This window comes from Papio anubis, chromosome 5 (assembly GCF_008728515.1).
Source record: "Papio anubis isolate 15944 chromosome 5, Panubis1.0, whole genome shotgun sequence".
Taxonomy (NCBI): Eukaryota; Metazoa; Chordata; class Mammalia; order Primates; family Cercopithecidae; genus Papio; species Papio anubis.
In genome coordinates this window covers 131,255,326-131,278,221 of record NC_044980.1, presented here as the reverse complement: position 1 = coordinate 131,278,221, position 22,896 = coordinate 131,255,326, and the positions used below count along the sequence as shown (strand labels likewise).

At 43.8% G+C, this 22,896-nt stretch overlaps 1 protein-coding gene, 1 long non-coding RNA gene and 2 other non-coding genes across 5 annotated transcripts in view; 3 read left to right on the top strand and 1 right to left on the bottom strand.

The window, feature by feature from the left end:
• Window positions 1-22,896, bottom strand: part of LOC110743620 — a 66,409-nt gene that overhangs the window by 31,548 nt on the left and 11,965 nt on the right. The window lies entirely within an intron of this gene.
• On the top strand, window positions 254-22,673 carry HSPA9 (heat shock protein family A (Hsp70) member 9). Its single transcript, XM_003900166.5, has 17 exons — window positions 254-1,052; window positions 2,165-2,223; window positions 2,435-2,522; window positions 5,227-5,408; window positions 7,287-7,411; window positions 8,934-9,007; window positions 9,095-9,201; window positions 9,493-9,655; window positions 9,930-10,022; window positions 15,201-15,410; window positions 17,521-17,748; window positions 18,954-19,058; window positions 19,641-19,758; window positions 20,128-20,222; window positions 20,811-20,903; window positions 21,082-21,222; window positions 21,551-22,673. Exons 1-17 carry the CDS (start codon window positions 972-974, stop codon window positions 21,626-21,628), a joined length of 2,040 nt encoding a protein of 679 aa, XP_003900215.1. The 5' UTR covers window positions 254-971; the 3' UTR covers window positions 21,629-22,673.
• On the top strand, window positions 16,490-16,559 carry LOC116275131. The gene has a single exon (XR_004184090.1). It is a non-coding gene; the product is annotated as a small nucleolar RNA SNORD63 (small nucleolar RNA).
• LOC116275132 lies at window positions 18,571-18,640 on the top strand. The gene has a single exon (XR_004184091.1). It is a non-coding gene; the product is annotated as a small nucleolar RNA SNORD63 (small nucleolar RNA).

The following is a 22,896-nucleotide window of genomic DNA, read 5'->3' as shown; positions in this document are numbered from 1 at the left end:
AGAGACGGGGTTTCACCGTGTTAGCCAAGATGGTCTCGATCTCCTGACCTCGTGATCCACCCACCTCGGCCTCCCAAAAGTGCTGGGATTACAGGCGTGAGGCACCGCGCCCTGCCAAGCTCAGCTATTTTTTTTCCCCTTTGTGCAGGCGAATTGGCCTAATGTTATGTGTGAACCAAACGCTTTGTAGTTGGAAACCCAAGACCCCTGTGATAAAACGCAACACGAAATTGTTTAAGCTCTGCATTCCAAGCATATTTCAAGTTGTGAACAACGGGCGGCACCAAGCAACAAAAGTACTGACGTCCTCACTTAACAAAGCCACAAGACAAGATGGCGCCATCCTCCAAGAGCGAGAGGGGGGAACACTTTCACGCCCGCGGGATGTGCACGCGCCCGGGCTCGCCCCAGGCAACGCTGGCGTGCGCTCAAGCACCCAATGAGCGATGTAGTTAGTCTCCACCCACGTTTTCCGCCACTCCCTGGGCACATGCGCTCCAGCTTCTTAGCGGGATGCCTATTGCGCAGGCGCAACAGGCTCCTCCTTCCGCGCAACTGACGCAAGAAGACTGTAATCGGTTCGCAATTTATCCCGTGTGACCTTGAGTCTTTCCTGTCGCTGAGGACCAGGGCTGTCCGAGGTGCCGCCTTCATACCCCTCTTCCTCCCCTGGACTCTTTGTGGCCCAGAGCCGCCGCAGCCGGGACGGGAGGGCAGGCGTTCTCCAACCATCATGCTGCGGAGCATATTACCTGTACGCCCTGGCTCCGGGAGCCGCAGTCGAGTATCCTCTGGTCAGGCGGCGCGGGCGGCGCCTCAGCGGAAGAGCGGGCCTCTGGGCCGCAGTGATCAACCCCTGCCCCTCACCCCACGTGGTTGGAGGTTTCCAGAAGCGCTGCCGCCACCGCACCGCGCAGCTCCCGGCCGTCTGAGCGCCTGTTCGCTGCCTCGTACTCCTCTATCTATCCGCCATGATAAGCGCCAGCCGAGCTGCAGCAGCCCGTCTCGTGGGAGCCGCAGCCTCCCGGGGCCCTACGGCCGCCCGCCACCAGGTGAGGAACTGTCGGACCTTCCCGAATGGGGTCACGGCCTCGGGCCTCGGGCCTCGGTGCGGCAGGCCGCGCGCCCTTTAGGGTTTGAATTCTCTGGGATAGGTCAGGCGGCAAGGAAGGTGACGGACCTTCCGTAGCTAGCGCTGCCGGCTCAAGATTTTGCGGAAGGTTTTGCCTCCGGCTTAGGCCCTGCTGAGTCACACCCCTCGCGATCTAGAGTATCATCTCAAAATTACCAGGTAGTGGTCTTGATGGCTCGTTCTGTGGCTGAATGGAAAGATTTGGCCTTGGGGGTGAGGGATGCAGTCTATTAGGAAAGCCGCTATTTTCAGTTTTGTTTTCGGCTCCTCTACAGAATACGGAATGTGTAAGGATCTCGTTAATAAGGTGAAGTAAGATAAGAAAGTCCTGAGTCGGAAATAAAACTCCAGTTTTTGTGCTTAGCAACATTTTCTCAAAATCGGTGGTGTAAGATTGTACTCGTTTGTTACTTAAGGACAAAAAGCAGATCGGGGGGCGGAAAAAAAGCTATGGAGTGGTTACTTGTTCTCTAAAATAAAAGATAAATACTTTGGAGAATAGGAATTGTATATGGGCATTAAGGAAGGCTTGGAAGGAGCCTGAAGTTAAATCGTGATAAAGATCTTTTATCCTAGTGGAAGGCCACTACTTAATTTTTCTTTTTAAAAGACTTAGTAATCCTAGTTCTCTTAAACTAATTGCATGGCAAGGTCAGGGGAAGTGTTTTCCCCCAGGGGACATCTGGCAATGTCTGTGGATATTTTAGGTTGTCGCTAACTTACTGGGGTTCTTATTGGTTTCTAGGGTGTAGAGGCCAGGGATGCTGCTGTATATCCTACAATGCACAGAACAGCCCCCACAACAAAGATTTGGCCCAAAATTAATAGCGCCATGGTTGAGAAATCCTATTGTAATGTGATTCTAAGGCCATCTTTTATTTACCTTTTTTTTATCTTACTTATTTGGGAAACTTTAATATTTACTGTTTTAGTAGCTTAACGTATTTTATATGCTAAATGAGCCCAAGTTTTCTTTTTTTCCTCTCAGGATACACATTGGTTGGTGACTGAGTCAGTTTTTTTCTTTTTTAGGATGGCTGGAATGGCCTTAGTCATGAGGCTTTTAGAATTGTTTCGAGGCGGGATTATGCGTAAGTATAATTTCATTTCCTTTGAGAGGGAATACATATTAAACTTCATAGCAGTGTTTTCTACATTTGTGATTAACTATTCTTCTCTAATTTATCTGTATTAGAGATTATGTAGTATACCACTGTTAATTTTCCAATTAAATATTATCTTTAAGTGACTTTGGTCTATCAAGATAACAATAGCTGTGACATTGTTCTAAATGTCTTACAGATCAGAAGCAATCAAGGGGGCAGTTGTTGGTATTGATTTGGGTACTACCAACTCCTGCGTGGCAGTTATGGAAGGTAAACAAGCAAAGGTGAGCATGATTGGTAACTAGTACCCTATCCAGAACCTATCCAGAATTCTGTGGTCTTTTCCTTAGTTAAAGAATTTGAGAACCTGATTTGCTTTTTTTTGGTGGGGGGGAGATGGTCTCTATAGCTCAGGGTGGAGTGCAGTGGCACGATCTCTGCTGACTGCAACCTCTGCCTCCTGGGTTCATGCAGTTCTCCTGCCTTGGCCACATAGCTGGGAATGCAGGCGTGAACCACCATTCCTGGCTAAGTTTTTGTATTTTTAGTAGAGACAGTTCCACTGTGTTGGCCAGGCTGGTCTCGAACTCAAGTGATCCGCCCGCCTTGGCCTCCCAAAGTGCTGGGATTACAGGCATGAACTACTGAGCCTGACCTGAAACTACTTTTAACTAAAACAACAAAAACATGACTATAGATTAAGGCTGGCCAGGCATAATGACTCACGCCTGCAGTCCCAGCACCATGGGAGGCCAAGGGGGGCAGATTACCTGAGGTCCTGAGTTCAAGACCAGCCTGGCCAACATGGTGAAACCCCGTCTCTACTAAAAATACAAAAAATTGGCCGGGCACAGTGGATCACAAGGTCAAGATATCGAGACCATCCTGGCCAGCATGGTGAAACTTGTCTCAACTAAAAATACAAAAATTAGCTGGGCATAGTGACACACACCTGTAGTCCCAGCTACTCAGGAGACTGAGGCAGGAGAATCGCTTGAACCCGGGAGGCGGAGGTTGCAGTGAGCCAAGATTGTGTCACTGCATTCCAGCCTGGCGACAGAGCGAGACTCCATCTCAAAAAAAAAAAAAAAAAAGGCCAGGCGTGGTGGCCAGCACCTGTAATCCCAGCTCCTCAGGAGACTGAGGCAGGAGAATCACTTGAACCTAGGAGGCAGAGGTTGCAGTGAGCCAAGATCACATCACTGTACTCCAGCCTGGGTGACAGAGCGAGACTTTGTCTCAAAAGAAAAGAAAAGACTATAGATCAGGTTTTTCATACCCAGTGTTGGGACAAAAAGAAAAGACTATAGATCAGGTTTTTCATACCCAATATTGGGACCCAATGTTACTTCCACATGGAGAATTATATCTACTTCTAAATTTTTGGGGGGGTTGGCCACAGATTTCAGGCATACAGGAAAAATGCTAAGAAGCACAAATTAGGGCCAAGAGAAGGAATAATCTCGGTGCCAAACAAGTGGGATAAGAAGACCATAGACAGTTCAGGTGATTTCAGAAGAGGAGATGGGGGAAAGAGGAAGCATGAGAGCAAAAGAGGCCATGAATGGAAGAAGCAAGAGTCAAGAATTCCCGGTGCTCTAAATCTTGCTAAGAACCCAATAGGAATAAAAGTTCAATATATAGAGTAAGGAGGCTTCAAAAGGAATAGCCTGCTCCAGTGAACAACATGCATTACTTCACATGTGAAGCTCCACTTCTAGTCTGTCTCTGCACCTCCAACTTTGGTTCAGTTTAGAAAATGCAGCACTTTGGTGGTTACCAGAGTAACCAAACAGTGCAAGCCATTCCCACCCCTCTTAATAGTAAATTAGTAGCCTACCTCTATACCACATTTAAATCCTTTTCTGGGAAGTTAGATACATACAATTATCAGCACTACAAAGGTTCACCTATCAAGAGTCTTAAAAGCAACCAAAACAGCTTTTAAAATGTAAATCAGGGCCAAGCCTGTTGAGTCGTACTTGGGACTCAACACTTTGGGAGGTCACTTGAGTCAGAGTTGAAGATCACCCTGGGCAACATAGCAAAACACTTTTGAAGACCTGGGCTACAAAAAATTAGCCAGGCACAATGGTATGCACGTGTGATCCCAGCTACTCTGGAGGCTAAGGTGGGAGGATCAGCTGAGCCTGGCAGGTCAAGGCTGAAGTGAGCTGTGACAGTGCCACTGCGCTCCAGCCTAGGTGACAGGTGAGACTCTGTCTCAAAAAAAAAAAAAAGCCAGGCAGTACCTCACGCCTATAATCCCAACATTTTGGGAGGCCGAGGTGAGCAGCTGACCAACTTGGCGAAACCCCATCTCTACTAAACGTACAAAAAAAATTAGTTGGGCATGGTGGCAGGCACCTGTAATCCCAGCTACTCGGGAGGCTGAGGCAGGAGAGTTGAACCCAAGAGGCGGAGTTTACAGTGAGCCAAGATCGCACCACTGCACTCCAGCCTGGATGACAAGAGCAAGACTCCATCTAAAAAAAAAAAAAGTAGTTTGAAAGTAAAGGACTAAAGATATGTTAAATATCTACTGTTCATTAACTATCAGCAGTAAAGCGTGCCCAGTATTGTTCATGCACATTTGTTTCATAATTTGGGAGCTGTTTTTGTGTCTTAAATGATTGCTGCAAAGATACCAGTGATAAGCTGGGCGCAGTGGCTCACGCCTGTAATCCCAACACTTTGGGAGGCTGAGGCGGGCGATTGCCTGAGGTCAGGAGTTCAAGACCAGCCTGGCCAAAATGGTGAAACCCCGTCTCTACTAAAAAATAACAAAAAATTAGCTGGGCGTGGTGGTGCACGCCTATAACTAGGGAGGCTGAGACAGGAGAATCACTGGAACCCAGGATGCAGAGGTTGCAGTGAGCCAAGATTGTGCCATTGTACTCCAGCCTTCGCGACAGAGTGAGACTCTGTCTCAAAAAAGATACCAGTGATAACTACAAACTTATTCTCTGTCACATTTTGGGAGTTTAGGTGCTGGAGAATGCCGAAGGTGCCAGAACCACCCCTTCAGTTGTGGCCTTTACAGCAGATGGTGAGCGACTTGTCGGAATGCCGGCCAAGCGACAGGCTGTCACCAACCCAAACAATACATTTTATGCTACCAAACGTCTTATTGGCCGGCGATATGATGATCCTGAAGTACAGAAAGACATGTGAGTAGTAGCAAAAGCGCAGTTACTTGCAAGGGCTACACAGAAGAGCCTCAGCATGTTGATTAGGATCCCTGGAGCACCTTACCCTAGTCGTTTTACTTACTGACCCTAGGGGAAATCTATACCACTGCCAAAAGGGTAATTTCTTTAAAAAACTCATTTTTGGCCGGGTGCAGTGGCTCATGCCTGTAATCCTAGCGCTTTGGGAGGCCAAGGTGGGCGGATCACTTGGGATCAGGAGTTCAAGACCAGCCTGGCCAACATGGTGAAACCCTGTCTCTACTAAAATACAAAAATTAGCTGGGCATGATGGTGGGTGCCTGTAATCCCAGCTACTCGGGAGGCTGAGACGGGAGAATCGCATGAACCCAGGAGTGGTTGCAGTGAGCTGAGATCACTGCCATTGCACTCTAGCCTGGGCTGCTCAAAAAAAAAATCATTTTTGTCTTTACAGATTAGGTCTTTGTTATGTATTGACATGATATATGAAAATTTGCAAAGCATTCCTAAACCACATAGTTCAGTGTTGAATATATACGGCAGAAATGGCACAGGTTCTATCATGTGTTGATCCAGTACAGAAAAAAACTTGATTTTTCTTTTTTTCTAACCCCCCGCCCCCCAAAATAGAGACGCGTCTCACTATGTTGCCCAAGTTGGTGTTGAAAATCTGGACTCAACTGACCCTCCCACCCCAGCCTCCCTAAGTATTGGAATTACAGGCGTGAGCCACCATGCCCAGCCTACTTTTTTCTAAAATAGACATACTAGAGGCTAGATGGGGTGGCTCACACCTGTAATCCTAACACTTTGGGAGGCTGAGGTGAGCTCAGGAGTTCGAGACTTGGGGAAAAGCCGCCTCTGCAAAAAATACAGAACGAGCTGAGCTCGGTGGTGCGTGCCTGTAGTCCCAGCTATTAGTGAGGCTCGAGTGTTGGGGGACGGCAGTTCCAGTGAGCCAAGACCATGCCATTGCACTCCAGTCTGAGTAATAGCAATGAAACCCTGTCTGAAAAAAAAAAAAAGCACTAGAAGCATAGGTAGAGCTTCCTGTTGTATACAAAATTTTTTAGGCCTGGAGTAGTGGCTCATCTCTGTAATCCTAGCACTTTAGGAGGCAGAGGCAGAAGGACTGTTTGAGGCTAAGAGTTTAAGACCATGTAGGCCAACGAGGCAAGAGAGTGTATGTGTGTGTCTTTCTATATATAAACACTTAAAACTTTAAACAGCTTTATTGAGCTTGAGTAGAATATGAATTCTGTATGCAAGGAGTCGCGTGGACTTCTCTGACTGGCTTCTTTCACTTAGCTTGTTTTCAAGGTTCATCCATGTTGCAGCATGTGTCAGTACTGCATTCCTTTTTATGGCCAAATAATACTATACTGTATGGACATATAGCACATTTTGTTTATCCGTTTGTCAAGTGATGGACATTTGAGCTGTTTCTGCTTTTTGGCTATTAGAAATAATGCTGCCTTAAACATTTGTGTACAAGTTTTTGTGTGGACATAAATGTTTCCATTTCTCTTAAATAGTAGAATTGCTGGATCATACAGTAACGGTTTCATCGTCAAATTATTGTAAAGTGGCTGCAAAAATCTTCTGCCTGGGGTGCTAAGTAAAAAATGTTGAGGTTTCATTGTGATGTTTTTCTACGTTAATGATTGCTTTATTTTTATTTATTTACTTCATTTCATTTTGCCGTGTAATCCTCATAAACCACGTTAGTGATTGCTTTCTGAAAAATTTCACAAACTGTCATTTATTGGCCATGAATGAGTCTCTTGGGGTGGAAGATGGATGTTCATGGTGTGTGGTAATTTTGTCATATGAGGTTGTTCAGGCTAGTTTTCTCTAATAGAATTTTTGTTCTTACAGTAAAAATGTTCCCTTTAAAATTGTCCGTGCCTCCAATGGTGATGCCTGGGTTGAGGCTCATGGGAAGCTGTATTCTCCGAGTCAGATTGGAGCATTTGTGTTGATGAAGATGAAAGAGACTGCAGGTGAGTTGAGTGGGTTTAGTTCACATCTGGGAAAGTTCTAAGAACAGAATGATTCCTGTGAGATCACTAGCACCCTGTGCCCCAGCATCCTGTAGATGAATCTGTGGTCCCTTTTGTATAGAAAACCTAGGAATGGCAAAACTGTGTTACACTTCATGCTTTCCCTGCAGATGAATTTATCTTCAAATCTCACTAATGGTGGCTGGCTTGTTTCTTTTTTTCCAGTAGGGGGTATGTTCTATCTATATTGAAAGCCACAAGACTACACATTAAGCTTTTGTCCCTGTTAGGTATAAATTAGAACTTCTTATTTGAAGTGGCTGTTATAAGTCTAAAGGTCATTGTAGTTTAGTGAACCTTCACTAAAATGTTGAAAGACTGATCCTAGGGGTTTTGGGTTTTGGGTTTTGGTTTTTTGTTTTTTTTTTTTTTTTAGACGGAGTTTTGCTCTTGTTGTCCAGGCTGGAGTGCAGTGGCGTGAACTCGGCTCACCAAAGCCTCCACCTCCCGGGTTCAAGCGATTCTGCCTTCCACCTGGCGTAGCTGGGATTACAGGCATGTGCCATCATGCCTAGCCACTTTTGTATTTTTAGTAAAGAGACGGAGGCCGGGCGCGGTGGCTCAAGCCTGTAATCCCAGCACTTTGGGAGGCCGAGACGGGCGGATCACGAGGTCAGGAGATCGAGACCATCCTGGCTAACACAGTGAAACCCCGGCTCTACTAAAAATACAAAAAATTAGCCGGGCGTGGTGGCGGCGCCTGTAGTCCCAGCTACTCGGGAGGCTGAGGCAGGAGAATGGCGTAAACCCAGGAGGCGGAGCTTGCAGTGAGCCGAGATCGCGCCACTGCACTCCAGCCTGGGCGACAGAGCGAGACTCCGCCTCAAAAAAAAAAAAAAAAAAGAGACGGGGTTTCTTCACGTTGGTCAGGCTGGTCTCGAACTCCCGACAGATCAGGTGATTCGTCCGCCTCAGCCTCCCAAAGTGCTGGGATTACAGGCATGAGCCACCGTGCCCAGCCGGCCAGTCTTGGGTTTGTTGGGTTTTTGTTGTGGTTTTTTTTGAGACAGTCTCGCTCTGTTGCCCAAGCTAGAGTGCAATGGCGCGATCTTGTCTTACTGCAACCTCCCCCTCCCGAGTTCAAGCAATTCTCCTGCCTCAGCCTCCCGAGTAGCTGAGATTACAGGCATGTGCCACCACACCCGGCTAATTTTGTATTTTTAGTAGAGATGGGGTTTCTCCATATTGGTCAGGCTGGTCTCAAACTCTCAACCTCAGGTGATCGCCCGCCTCAGCCTCCCAAAATGCTGGGATTACAGATGTGAGCCACTGTGCCCGGCCCGATCTTGGGTTTTTAACCAGTATATTTACTTGGGGTGTTTTCCTGCAAAGACATATTAGGTCACTTGTCAAAAGACTGATGAATATTGTCTGTGGCTCCAAAAGGATGACACAGGTTGTTGGGCTATGTTAATAATTCTGTTCTGACAGAATTCCATGATTGAATTTTATTCTTTTCCAGAAAATTACTTGGGGCACACAGCAAAAAATGCTGTGATCACAGTCCCAGCTTATTTCAATGACTCGCAGAGACAGGTAAGGTCAATCAGCATTCTTATTCACAAAAAGTAACGTGCCTGGGATGGAAAGGTACAAAAATGCTTTTCTCTTTGTTTTCTCTAGGCCACTAAAGATGCTGGCCAGATATCTGGACTGAATGTGCTTCGGGTGATTAATGAGCCCACAGCTGCTGCTCTTGCCTATGGTCTAGACAAATCAGAAGACAAAGTGTAAGTTTATGCTATAAATTTCTTACCTGGATGTGTGAAACTAAAGTGTCACTTGATTTCTTAGTGATTGAGCCTTTTATTTAAATAGTGCTTTTACTGATTTTAAGTCTGTATGATCTTTTTTTTTTTATTTCAAAACCATTCCTTTGTTTTCTTTTGGGCCATGGTAATTTAACTAGTATATTCCTCAGGGAAAAGCTTAGATTATCTGTATTTGGTTATTGAAATTTATATTCTGGTGATAGGTTTTGTTCCTTAAGGATTTCTTTCTTTTTCACAAATCATTTACAGCATTGCTGTATATGATTTAGGTGGTGGAACTTTTGATATTTCTATCCTGGAAATTCAGAAAGGAGTATTTGAGGTGAAATCCACAAATGGGGACACCTTCTTAGGTGGGGAAGACTTTGACCAGGCCTTGCTACGGCACATTGTGAAGGAGTTCAAGAGAGAGGTGAGTTACCAATGTGGTTAATGTGTAGATGTTAGGATATTGAGAATTTGTTTGTTCAGATTGCTCTTTGCTTTGTTTATGAGTTCAGTTCAACCCCCTTATTCTAGACACAGATACTCTTTTCAGAATATTTTTTCCCCACACATTAAGGGTAATAAAAAGTAATCATCTTGTATATAAAGGTTATGATTCCATTTTGCGTTGTTCCAACTTATTACTGCAGTTTAAATTTATTACCTCACTAATGCTGGTGTTCAATGTCTTCACTTTATAGACAGGGGTTGATTTGACTAAAGACAACATGGCACTTCAGAGGGTACGGGAAGCTGCTGAAAAGGCTAAATGTGAACTCTCCTCATCTGTGCAGGTGAGACACGAAAGATTTGAGCGGTCTTGATGGGTATTTTCAGCCAGAGTTTATTTAAATAGTATTTTCTAATTGGCCTAATGTCAGTTGAGTTTTTTCGTTTGTTTTTTCAATTTTCTGATTTCTAGAGACCTTTGTCGTGAGCACAGGAACAGTAAGGTGTTCAGTTTCTTTATGAGCTGAAATTTTTTTTTTTTTTTTTTTTTTTTTTTTTTGAGACGGAGTCTCGCTCTGTAGCCCAGGCTGGAGTGCAGTGGCCGGATCTCAGCTCACTACAAGCTCTGCCTCCCGGGTTCACGCCATTCTCCGGCCTCAGCCTCCCGAGTAGCTGGGACTACAGGCGCCCGCCACCTCGCCCGGCTATTTTTTGTATTTCTTAGTAGAGACGGGGTTTCACCGTGTTAGCCAGGATGGTCTCGATCTCCTGACCTCGTGATCCGCCCATCTCGGCCTCCCAAAGTGCTGGGATTACAGGCTTGAGCCACCGCGCCCGGCCGAGCTGAAATTTTTTTAACCACCCAAATCAGGTACATATACTGGAGCTAAATAATATATGAATGATGCTGGGTATACTTGTTTGCTTTTCAGTTAAACACATTTATTTGAAAACCTGCTCTGGCAGTGTTTAAAACTAGAATTACTAGCTTGGAGAAACTGCTCTTTTAACTGACAGTATTAAATAACCTCTCCTTGTGAATTGGAGAGTCTCTGCGTGTCTTTTTTTTTTTTTTTTTTTTTTTTTTTTTTTAGATGGAGTTTTGCTCCTGTTGCCCAGGCTGGAGTGCAATGGTGCGGCGATCTCGGCTCAGCACAATCTCTGCCTCCTGGGTTCAAGCGATTTCTCCTGCCTCAGCCTCCCGAGTAGCTGGGATTACAGGTGTGCACCACCATGCCTGGCTAATTTTTGTATTTTTAGTATAGACAGGGTTTTGCCATGTTGGTCAGGTTGGTCCTTGGACTCCTGACCTCAGGTGATTAACCTGCCTCGGCCTCCCAAAGTGCTGGGATTACGGGCATGAGCCACTGAGCCCGGCTAATTTTCTCTCACTTAATAAATAATTTGAAAAATTACCTGGTCATAGTCTACACAGCTGTAGTCTCAGCCACTCCAGAGGCTAAGGTAAGAGGATTGTTTGAGCCCAGGAGGTTGAGGCTGCAGTGAGCCGTGATCACACCATTTCATTCCAGCCTGGGTGACAGATGAGACCCTGTCTCAAAAAATGACAATAATTTGAACCACCAGTCTAGAAAATGAGCTGAAGCTTGTTCAAGTTTCCGTCTGTGAGCATCAGATTTACTCAGTTTGTTTGTCAGCTTGATTAGCTCCAGTTCTGAGAGGTGAAACTTCACTTCACCACCAAGAGTAGAATTGTATAAACCATGTTGGATCTGTGTTAGAGACCCATAAAGACAGAAAGCAGCAGATCTCTTTCCGGTGTCTTGGGTGACAGTAGGAAGAGCAGAGCTGTGATACCTTTATTTTGATCACCCACAAAGGAAGAGGTATTTATGATGATTGTCATTGTGTTGGTAAAGTGGTTGCTGCTAATGAACATTCAGTCAAACCTGGATTTTGTTTTTTTAAGTGGCTGTGAGGAATGACATAGTTATACACACGCATGCATGGTCTTGCTGATGTTACTTTGCCCCTGCTATCATGGAGTGGCAGAACATTGCAACATTGGTTAAGGTTGAAGTTGAAATATGTGGCACTGCCAGAAGATAGTTTGTAATTCTTCCCAAAGATTTTATATTTGGGGTAGGGGATGCAGGGTGTTGGAAGAGATTGGTTGGTTTTAATTAGTGTGGCTGCATGCTATTGATAGACATTTTGATTGTTTTCCAGCGTTTATTATAGCAAGATGTATTGAGCATCCTTATACATTGTTTTGCATAGGTGATTTTAAATGTATAGAATAAATTCTTAGCGTTTATTACCCTCATGCAGATTATATTGTGGTTTGGAAAGCTGGACATTAATTAGAACAGATTAGTAAATGTTAAACTAGAAGTGATACAAAGTAAAGGTTAAGGGTGGTTCTGCAGGCATTCTGCTGGGGTTCGAGTCCCCATTGTGTGGCTTATTAATTGGTGATCTTGGATGAATTAACATTACTGTTACTTATCTACAAAATAAGGATAATACTGGTACTTTACTCCTCCCCTAAGAGTTCTGAGCATTACCAAGTTCATAAATATTACACGCTTAGGAAAACATAGGAAATTGTGAATACTCTTAAATGTAAGTTACTATTAATGTAACAAGTGGTAAAAAGGCAATTATATTTATAATTTAAGAAGGGGCCGTACTTTGGGTGGCCAGGGCCAGGAATATCACTTGAGCTCAGGAGTTGGGGACCAGCCTGGGCAAAATAGTGAGAACCCCATCTCTACAAAACTAGCTGGGCGTGGTGCACTTCACCACAGGTGCATGCCTGTAGTCCCAGCTACTCAGGAGACTGAGGCACAAGAATCCTTTGAGCCCAAGTGTTTGAGGCTGCAGTGAGCTGTGATTGTGCCACTGCACCCCAACCTGGGCGACAGAGCAGGTCTCTTAAAAATAATCTAAGAAGGGCCAGGGTGCAGTGGCTCACATCTATAATCTCAGCACTTTGGGAGGCCAAGGTGAATGAATCACTTGAGGTCAGGAGTTCAAAACTAGCCTTGCCAACATGGCGAATCCCTGTCTCTACTAAAAATACAAAAATTAGCAAAGCGTGGTGGCGGGCGCCTGTAATCCCAGCTACTCAGTAGGCTGAGGCAGGAGAATCGCTTGAACCCAGGAGGCAAAGGTTGCAGTGAGCCCAGATGGCAGTCCAGCCTGGGCAACTGAATGAGACTCTGTCTCAAAAAATAAAAATAATAAAAAGAATCTAAGAAGGTACCTGAGAGAGGTGTTCAGCATAGCAAGAATAGCATTTGAGGCCGGGCGCGGTGGCTCAAGCCTGTAATCCCAGCACTTTGGGAGGCCTAGACAGGCAGATCACGAGGTCAGGAGATCAAGACCATCCTGGCTAACACAGTGAAACCCCGTCTCTACTAAAAAATACAAAAAACTAGCCAGGCGAGGTGGCAGGCACCTGTAGTCCCAGCTACTCGGGAGGCTGAGGCAGGAGAATGGTGTAAACCCGGGAGGCGGAGCTTGCGGTGAGCTGAGATCGGGCCACTGCACTCCACCCTGGGCGACAGAGCGAGACTCCGTCTCCAAAAAAAAAAAAAAGGGATAGCATTTGAGAGATGAGTTTATCAGAAAAAGATAAATGGGCACGTGTAAATGGGTTAAGTGTAAGGCTCTCAAGTGAAGACCTGAGAAAGGGCCAGAGTGGCCAAAAGGGCAGAGTGAAGATTGGGGTCGGGTGTTGGTGGGCATGGAAAATGAGGTTAGAGCAGGCTTGTCCAACCTGCAGCCCAGGATGGCTTTGAATGCGGCCCAATACAAATTCGTAAACTTTCTTAAAATATTGAGAGTTTTGCTTTTTGTTTTAAGCTCATCAGCTATTGTTAGTGTTAATGTATTTTATGTGTGGCCCAAGGAAGCCAAAAGATTGGACACCTTTGGATTAGAGACTTTATAGATTTGGGATTTGGCGTCTCTCCGAAGATAAGTAAATACAAACCCCAGAGGAGTTGAGGATAGTAACATGGTCATGTGTCGATTTGTGAAAAGCCCTTTGGCTGGAGTAGAGTGGAGAATTGTTAAGGGCAGAAGGCAGCCTGAGTGGGTGTGGGGAGGGTGTTGGTAACCATGTGTTGAGAAAGGACTTGGATAAGAGAGTGTGAGACATAAGTGGTTGGGTTTGAGAGAGGAGGTAAGGAGAGAACATTGTGATGGATGTTGGACTCATTGTAGAGAGTTGAGAGTTAGTGGCTGAAGATTTTCAGGTTGCCATTAGCTTTTAGTGCTTAGAGTTGTGCTACTATAATAGCCAAATGTGGGTTTTGAATTAATTAAAATTAAACAACATTTAAAATTAGATTTCTTAGTTACCCTAGTCTTATTTCAGGTGCTCAGTAGTCATGTTGTTAGTGGTTGCTGAATTGAGCAACATAAGTAGCATTTTCATTGTCACAGAAAATTCTACTGGATAGCATTGATTTAGATAATTGTGTATTCTGATTTGGTTAATCAACATTTTGTAAAATAAGAAATTGTCAATAATATTTAGATAACACTCTTCTACAGATGGTGCGTTAACTCTGTTAATTCTATTAAGTATTGAAATGTCTAGGATACTTTCTTCTAAAGAAAGATGGTTAAGATCTCACTCTCTTCTTAGTTACACATTGTAAGATCCTATGTTGTACTGGGATTTGGGATTTATTAAATACTGGATGTTACATGGTGTGACTGTCAGCTGCTGTCCATGGATGTGATGACCATACAAGTCAGTCCTCATACATTAATGAGAGTATGTCTGTAGCGTTCGTACCGCTTGTAAATGTCCTGGAACTTAACAGAGCCCAGGGTTGATGGCAGGTTACTTGGTTCAGAAAATAACTTTGACATTTCACCTACATGGGATATTTTTAAAACTTGGTGAAGGAAAACATCAGTAATGTGGTTCTAATGAGTGTTTAGTGGCAGAATAGCTCTTTATCTCTTGAATGGGGATTTTTTTTCCTGCTTATCTGCTGCATTCTTGTTAATAACTATAAACTTCATTAAAACAGATTCTATAGTGTTTATCTCTGGGGAGATAAAACATTGCATCTTAAAGAGTAACTATTCTTGGCCGGGCATGGTGGCTCACACCTGTAATCCCAGCACTTTGGGAGGCCAAGGCAGGTGGATCACGAGGTCAAGAGATCAAGTCCATCCTGGCCAACATGGTGAAACGCCATCTCTACTAAAAATGCAAAAATTAGCCGGGCATGGTGGCACATGCCTGTAGTCCCAGCTACTTGGAAGGCTGAGGCAGGAGAATTGCTTGAACCTGGGAGGCGGAAGTTGCAGTGAGCCAAGATCATGCCACTGTACTCCAGCCTGGCAATAGAGTGAGACTCTGTCTCAAAAAAAAAAAAAGTATTCTTGGTGACTATTCATTTAAATTAGGTCTCACCCTCCCTGTGGTTTTCCAAGTCTTCTGTCCTAGGGCATGGTCATATCTTAGTTGAAATAATAAATGTAACCGTCATTTGGCCTGCTCACTGACATGCAATTAAACATTTCCTTTGCAGACTGACATCAATTTGCCCTATCTTACAATGGATTCTTCTGGACCCAAGCATTTGAATATGAAGTTGACCCGTGCTCAATTTGAAGGGATTGTCACTGATCTAATCAGGAGGACTATTGCTCCATGCCAAAAAGCTATGCAAGATGCAGAAGTCAGCAAGAGTGACATAGGAGAAGTGATTCTTGTGGGTGGCATGACTAGGATGCCCAAGGTATGGATCCATGGAATTCTGTCATGGAGAGAGGGGACTGGCACATAGTGTGTACTTGGGACAGGTGCCATGAATATATGGCCTGTTCCGCTGCGGTGACCTAAAAGGGAGATGAGATTATATCCTCACTAAAGAATTCTTTTCTGTTTGTTTTGTTAAAATTGAAGAATAGGCCGGGCATGGTGGCTCACGTCTATAATCCCAACACTTTGGGAGGCTGAGGTGGGCAGATCACATGAGTCTGCAAGAGTTTCAGGCCAGCCTGAGCAACATGGCAAAATCCCCTTTGTACAAAAATACAAAAAATTAGCTGGGCATGGTGGTACATACCTGTAATCCCAGCTACTTGGGAGAATCACCTGAGCCCTAAGGTCAGTCACTTGAGTGAGTTTGGGGCTGCAGTGAGCCATGATCGTGCCACTGCACTCAGCCCAGGCAAGAGTGTGACCCTGTCTCAAAAAAAAAGAAAATACAGTGAGCCAAGATCGCGCCACTGCACTCCAACCTGGGCGACAGAGCAAGACTCTGTCTCCAAAAATATAGATATAGATAGATATATATATGTGAAAAATTAGGAGGGGCAGAATTTCTTTAGGGGCAGTAGCAGGGAGGATCCCGAACTCAGTCATAGAATTTTTAGGATTGAAACAACGTTTGAGGTCAGAGACAGCATAAAACCTTGGTAATAGGCCGGGCGCGGTGGCTCAAGCCTGTAATCCCAGCACTTTGGGAGGCCGAGACTGGCGGATCACGAGGTCAGGAGATCGAGACCATCCTGGCTAACACCGTGAAACCCCGTCTCTACTAAAAAATACAAAAAACTAGCCGGGCGAGGTGGTGGGCACCTGTAGTCCCAGCTACTCGGGAGGCTGAGGCAGGAGAATGGCGTGAACCCGGGAGGCGGAGCTTGCAGTGAGCCGAGATCTGGCCACTGCACTCCACCCTGGGTGACAGAGCAAGACTCCGTCTCAAAAAAAAAAAAAAAAAAAAAAAAACACCTTGGTAATAACGCTCCCCCCACCCCAGCCGTCTTTGTACATGTGTCTTTGCAGCATAGTGCATCTCTTCGACAGAGATTTGTGCGATGATGTATTTTATTCAACACATCATTCTGAAAGAACATATGTGGAAAAATAATGACTGAGCACAAACCTGTTGAAGATGCAGTTCTTCTTGGTAGCCTAAATAGGATTATCTTGGGCCTAAGATAGTGACCTTGTTTTTTTCTTAATTTTTCCATTGAAATACATGACCTTAAGGAAATACGCCAAAAAAAAAAAAAAATGAACCTGGAAACAAACAAGGCCCTGGACCAGGTGGATGCCTCTGTAAATGATCCCCGAGGCCAGGCGCAGTGGCTCATGCCTGTAATCCCAGCATTTTGGGAAGCCAAGGTGGGCGGATCACAAGGTCAGGAGATCTAGACCATCCTGGCTAACACGGTGAAACCCCATCTCTACTAAAAATACAAAATATTAGCTGGGCATGGTGGCGGGCGCCTATAGTCCCAGCTACTTGGGAGGCTGAGGCAGGAGAATGGCGTGAACCCAGGAGGCGGAGCTGGCAGTGAGCCGAGATAGTGCCACTGCACTCCAGCCTGAGCCACAGAGTGAGACTCCGTCTCAAAAAGAAAAATAAAAAAAGAAATTATCCTCAATACTATTCAAATGGAACTTTATCACTAATAAATACAAGGGAAGAACATGCCCCACGTTAACAATGCAAATTATTACTACAGCTGCGTATGATAATTTGGTCTTTAGTTGATAATATATAAGAAGATGTGGACTTCTAAGTCCCCTTGCCTTACATCCTCTGTTTCAAATGATTTAATCTGTTACATGGGAAACCAGATAATAAAACTTAGGAGAATCCTTCCCAGATTTACAAGGGTCATGAAGGAGATACTCCTGTAAGTATAAAGTGTATGAATGTTACGAGATCATTAGCAGGAACCCAACTATGAAATGGTCATTTGAATAAACATTCTTAGATTTGAGTTAGCCTGTCTTGAGATTTGGCTGGGACCGAAGGACATGTGTGCTGTCTTTTGTTCTGCTCAGGTAGTTCCCAAGTGTGGGCTGACAGGTTCTTTTTCCTTGATGCTCAGGTTCAGCAGACTGTGCAGGATCTTTTTGGCAGAGCCCCAAGTAAAGCCGTCAATCCTGATGAGGCTGTGGCCATTGGAGCTGCCATTCAGGGAGGTGTGTTGGCCGGTGATGTCACAGATGTGCTGCTCCTTGATGTCACTCCCCTGTCTCTTGGTATTGAAACTCTAGGAGGTGTCTTTACCAAACTTATTAATAGGAATACCACTATTCCAACCAAGAAGAGCCAGGTAAGAGCTATCACTTCCTACTTTGTCACATGGGTTTTAGGTTCTATGACGGATGTGATTGCAGCCACTTTCATGAGCTTTTTCTAGAAAACTTCAGTTTTTCGTTTTGCTGTTTAGAATAGTAAATAGTTAACTGTGGGTGGTGAGAATCCTATGTGGTTTTTTTTGGGTTTTTTTGGTTTTTGCTACCAGAAAAGTTCTTACGTGTTAGCTGGTAGTGATGTTTATAGGAAGGACATCAGTAGTCTCCTCCACAGGATTAATATAATTTGTTGAAAGGGATCTCAGTCATTTGAGACTGAATTCCCCGTAGTCTTCTGTTCTCAAAGACGGTAAAAAGGATAGTCTGGACCAGACTTAGGGGAGTGTTCTTATGAGTGAATGAAGGGGGTGGTATGGGGGTGCCGAGATATCCAAGCAGGGCTATTTGGACATGGCTTGTTCTTGAAGTAGGAATTATTTCTGGCTGGGCGCCGTGGCTCACACCTGTAATCCCAGCACTTTGGAAGGCTGTAGCGAGAGGATCGCCTGAGCTCAGGAGTTTGAGACCAGCCTGGGTAACATGGTGAAACTCCCTCTCTCCAAAAAGTTAAATTAGCCGGGCATGGTGCTGTGTACCCAGCTACTCAGGAGGCTGAGGTGGGTGGATCACTTGAGCATGGGAGGCAGAGACTCCAATGAGCTGAGGTCATGCCACTGCATTCCAGCCTGGGTGACAGTATGAAGTGAGGCCTTGTCTCAAAAAATATGTATATATATTATTTCCTGACTTCCCTAATCTTGTGGATGTTTTTCCATAAAACTATGGCTGTTGGTATATTTGTGCAGTGATGTATTTGTCAACACATCATTCTGAAGAAAAGTATGTGGTGACTCTCTGTGACTGAGCACAATACATCTTCTTTCTCTGATCCCGTTTCCCCAGATGAGCATGTTTCAACATTTTAGTTCCTTTTTTGAGGCCTTCTCTCCTATTGCTGCATCTTAGGAGATGCATTTTCTTAGCTGAAACAATTGCTATTGTATGCCCATTTGCTGTACTATTCCTAGTCCTATTCCCTATAAAGATATCAGCCTTTGTTCTGAACATACTGTGAATTAGGAGCCTTCCAATCTTGGAATGTGAACCTTTGGCTTTCATTTTTTCTATAGAAAGGGAATAGGTTAATCAGATTGCCAACCCAGGAGGTTTTCTTTTTCCCTAGGTATTCTCTACTGCCGCTGATGGTCAGACGCAAGTGGAAATTAAAGTGTGTCAGGGTGAGAGAGAGATGGCTGGAGACAACAAACTCCTTGGACAGTTTACTTTGGTAGGTATTGTGAATCCTGAATACTATGGCTCCTTCACTGTAAAGTGAGATAATATCCTAAGCCATAAAAATATTAGTATAAACCGCTGGCATACACATACATACTGAGTAGTCTTGAGAAGAGGGGATGCAGACACTTTGTGCAACTGGATACCCATGGCATCAGTTTTTACCTGAAAGCCTTGCTTTTTCCTTGTGCCTTAGGAATTTCCTCAGACATAAACTCCTGACTACTCATTTAAAAGACACTTGATATTGTTACTGGTTTCTGATCAGCATTGCTTATTGGTTATTGATGAGGTGAATAATAGCAGGGAGGTTTGCTGTCTGTCATTTAGTGTGTCCACAGGTACATACAGCCATTATAGTTACTTGCTATAGCTAAATTTCACTGGTATAAAACTGGTTGATTTCAGGCAGCAAACTACTACTGTTGCTTATAAACTCTGTGTTTTTGTACATTAAATCACTTGTTTTTCCCAGGAACCAAGTGACTTGTTTACTATAAAACCATATAGATTTGAAAATAATAGCACTGGACCCCTCTGTAAGAGGACCTTACTCTGGATTTATTTATTTTAGATTGGAATTCCACCAGCCCCTCGAGGAGTTCCTCAGATTGAAGTTACATTTGACATTGATGCCAATGGGATCGTACATGTTTCTGCTAAAGATAAAGGCACAGGACGTGAGCAGCAGAGTAAGTCACTTTATCAGACCCTAAGAGTGAGGTGAGGGAGGTCTTGGGAAGAGACCCTCTTAGGATGATGAGTCCTCTTTGCCCCTCAGTTGTCAGATTCACTTGTAGAAGTGTAGTGTTTATTCCCCCCAAATAGGCACTGAGCCTGTGGATTGCTGAAGTTTTCATGGGCAAACAGGCCAGTTGGTGTTTGTGTATGTATTGGGTCCTTGGTTTCATTTTGCTTTATAGGACTATAAAGTTATTTCTCCTTTTCATAATTTGTATCAAGATTGGCTGCTATGAGCTGGAGTACTCTTAATGCAATGGAGGAAGAAGAGGCATATACCTTTACCTGGGGATTAATGAAATGCCTTCTTTTTACTACAGTTGTAATCCAGTCTTCTGGTGGGTTAAGCAAAGATGATATTGAAAATATGGTTAAAAATGCAGAGAAATATGCTGAGGAAGACCGGCGAAAGAAGGTGATTACTTTTTGTCTTCTGAACTTTAATCTTAGTAAAGCTCGGTCTTGAGAGTTTGGGGCTGGGCGCGGTGTCTCACTCCTATAATCCCAGCACTTTGGGAGGCCAAGGTGGGCCGACTGAAGTCAGGAGTTCAAGATCAGCCTGACCAACATGGTGAAACCCCATCTTTACTAAAAATACAAAAAAATTAGCCGGGCATGGTAGTGCACACCTGTAGTCCCAGCTACTTGGGAGGCTCAGGCAGGAGAATCACTTGAACAAGAAAGTGGGAGAGTTTGGACATGTCATAGGTTGTGGATAAGAGAAAACCTAAGATCAATCTATTCTTCCTTCCCTGTTGCTTATACCTTATGTGTGCAGTGCCTTTATTATTTCTTCTGTTCTCCATCACAATTCTGATGTTAGAAAATCTAGCCCAAATCTCTCTCAAAGCCATCCCAGACTAAAGCCGCTCTGATTTCTCCCTTACTCTATTTTTACTCTGTAACTGTATGCAGCACATAGCTTATTGTCTTACTGAGTATAGACATTCAGCAAACTTTGGTTGATTGGAAAGTCTTCATTTAAACTTCTAATTTATCTAAGGAACGAGTTGAAGCAGTTAATATGGCTGAAGGAATCATTCACGACACAGAAACCAAGATGGAAGAATTCAAGGACCAATTACCTGCTGATGAGGTGAGTTCTATTTTAAAGTAACTCAAGAGGTTGGACACATTTTTACCAAAGGCAGTGAAGTTTATTTTTCTGTGGATTTTGATAGGGGTTTAATTATTTTAAAATGTTTCTAAATAGTACTTCTACTTGTAATGGTACAGGAGACCTGGAAAAGTAAGGATTTTTTTCTTTTTTTAAGTGCAACAAGCTGAAAGAAGAGATTTCCAAAATGAGGGAGCTCCTGGCTAGAAAAGACAGTGAAACAGGAGAAAACATTAGACAGGCAGCATCTTCTCTTCAGCAGGCATCATTGAAGCTCTTCGAAATGGCATACAAAAAGGTACAAGGGCTGAAGTGGATTTTGATCCTAACTTGATCTTGATGGAACTATTCTTTCTGACCGTTACTGGTGGCTCCCTCCATAGCCATTTGTGGAATTGAAAGTGAGATTAGAGTTGGAGATATTCTCCTGCCGTCTCGACTCTATTTTGACATTGGGGGTAGTGTCAAAGGGAAGGAATCCAGAAGCAGGGTAGAAAGCGGGGAGGGGGAGTGGAATATATATGAATGATGAAGAATATGTGGGTCCCTCATCTTGGAGTGCAACAAAGAGCAAATGGTTAGCCCTAACATTAAATCTGAGTGGCTTTCAAATGTTTTCTTAACAGATGGCATCTGAGCGAGAAGGCTCTGGAAGTTCTGGCACTGGGGAACAAAAGGAAGATCAAAAGGAGGAAAAACAGTAATAGCAGAAATTTTGAAGCCAGAAGGACAACATGAAGCTTAGGAGCGGACAGACTTCCTGAGCAGAAATGGGCAAACTTCAGTCTTTTTACTGTGTTTTTGCAGTATTCTATATATAATTTCCTTAATTTGTAAATTTAGTGACCATTAGCTAGTGATCATTTAATGGACGGTGATTCTAACAGTATAAAGTTCACAATGTTCTATGTCCCTAGCCTGTCATTTTTCAGCTGCATGTAAAAGGAGGTAGGATGAATTGATCATTATAAAGATTTAACTATTTTATGCTGAAGTGTCAAGGGGTGAAAACATCTCGCACACAACAATTAAGGTAGTCATCCGTAGACTTGAAATGAGACGACATGGGGATGAGATAGATCCTTCTAGTTAGCCTAGTACTGCTGTATTGGCCTGTGTGTACATGGGGTCCTTCAGCTGAGGCCTTACAAGTCAAGCTGGCTGTGCCATGTTTGTAGATGGGGCAGAGGAATCTAGAACAATGGAAAACTTAGCTATTTATATTAGGTACAGCTATTAAAACAAGGCAGGAATGAGGCTAGACTTTTAACTTCCCTACGGCATACTTTTCTAGCTACCTCTGCCTTGTGTCTGGCACCTACATCCTTGATGATTGTTCTCTTACTCGTTCTTGATTTTTTTTTTTTTTTTTTTTTTAATAAATACAGAAAGCATCTTGATTTCTTGTTTGTGAGGGGTGATGCCCTGAGATTTAGCTTCAGGAATATGACGTGGTTCATGTTTCCCATATTTCCCAAGTAGGGAAATACACGATTCTCTAACACTGGTTAAAAATGCAAATTCAAGATTTGGAAAGGCTGGTATAATGAAATAATGAGCAGTATCAGCATGTGCAAATCTTGTTTGAAGGATTTTATTTTCTCCCCTTAGACCTTTGGTACATTTAGAATCTTGAAAGTTTCTATATCTCTAACATGAAAACCAAGGTGGCTATTTTCAGGTTGCTTTCAGCTCCAAGTAGAAATAACCAGAATTGGCTTGCATTAAAGAAACTGCATCTAGAAATAAGTCCTAAGATATCATTTCTATGGCTCAAAAATAACAGGAACCCAGATTTCTTTGCCTATTTCTGCTTTTCTGTCCTCAGTGTACTGGCTTGTCCCAAATTCTCTGATGTAGTTCTAATTATCCTGTGTTGACAACTTAAGCAGAAAGGAGTCTACATCTTTATTCAATGTTAAGATTTCCCAAAAGTCTCCCAGCACATTTCCCTTATGTTTCATGGACTAAT

Coding starts and splice junctions, on each gene's coding strand:
- HSPA9 (XM_003900166.5), top strand. CDS start 972: ATGATAAGCGCCAGCCGAGCTGCAGCAGCCCGTCTCGTGGGAGCCGCA. Junction 9,202..9,492: donor GACAAATCAGAAGACAAAGT/GTAAGTTTATGC, acceptor AATCATTTACAG/CATTGCTGTATATGATTTAG. Junction 15,411..17,520: donor GCATGACTAGGATGCCCAAG/GTATGGATCCAT, acceptor CTTGATGCTCAG/GTTCAGCAGACTGTGCAGGA.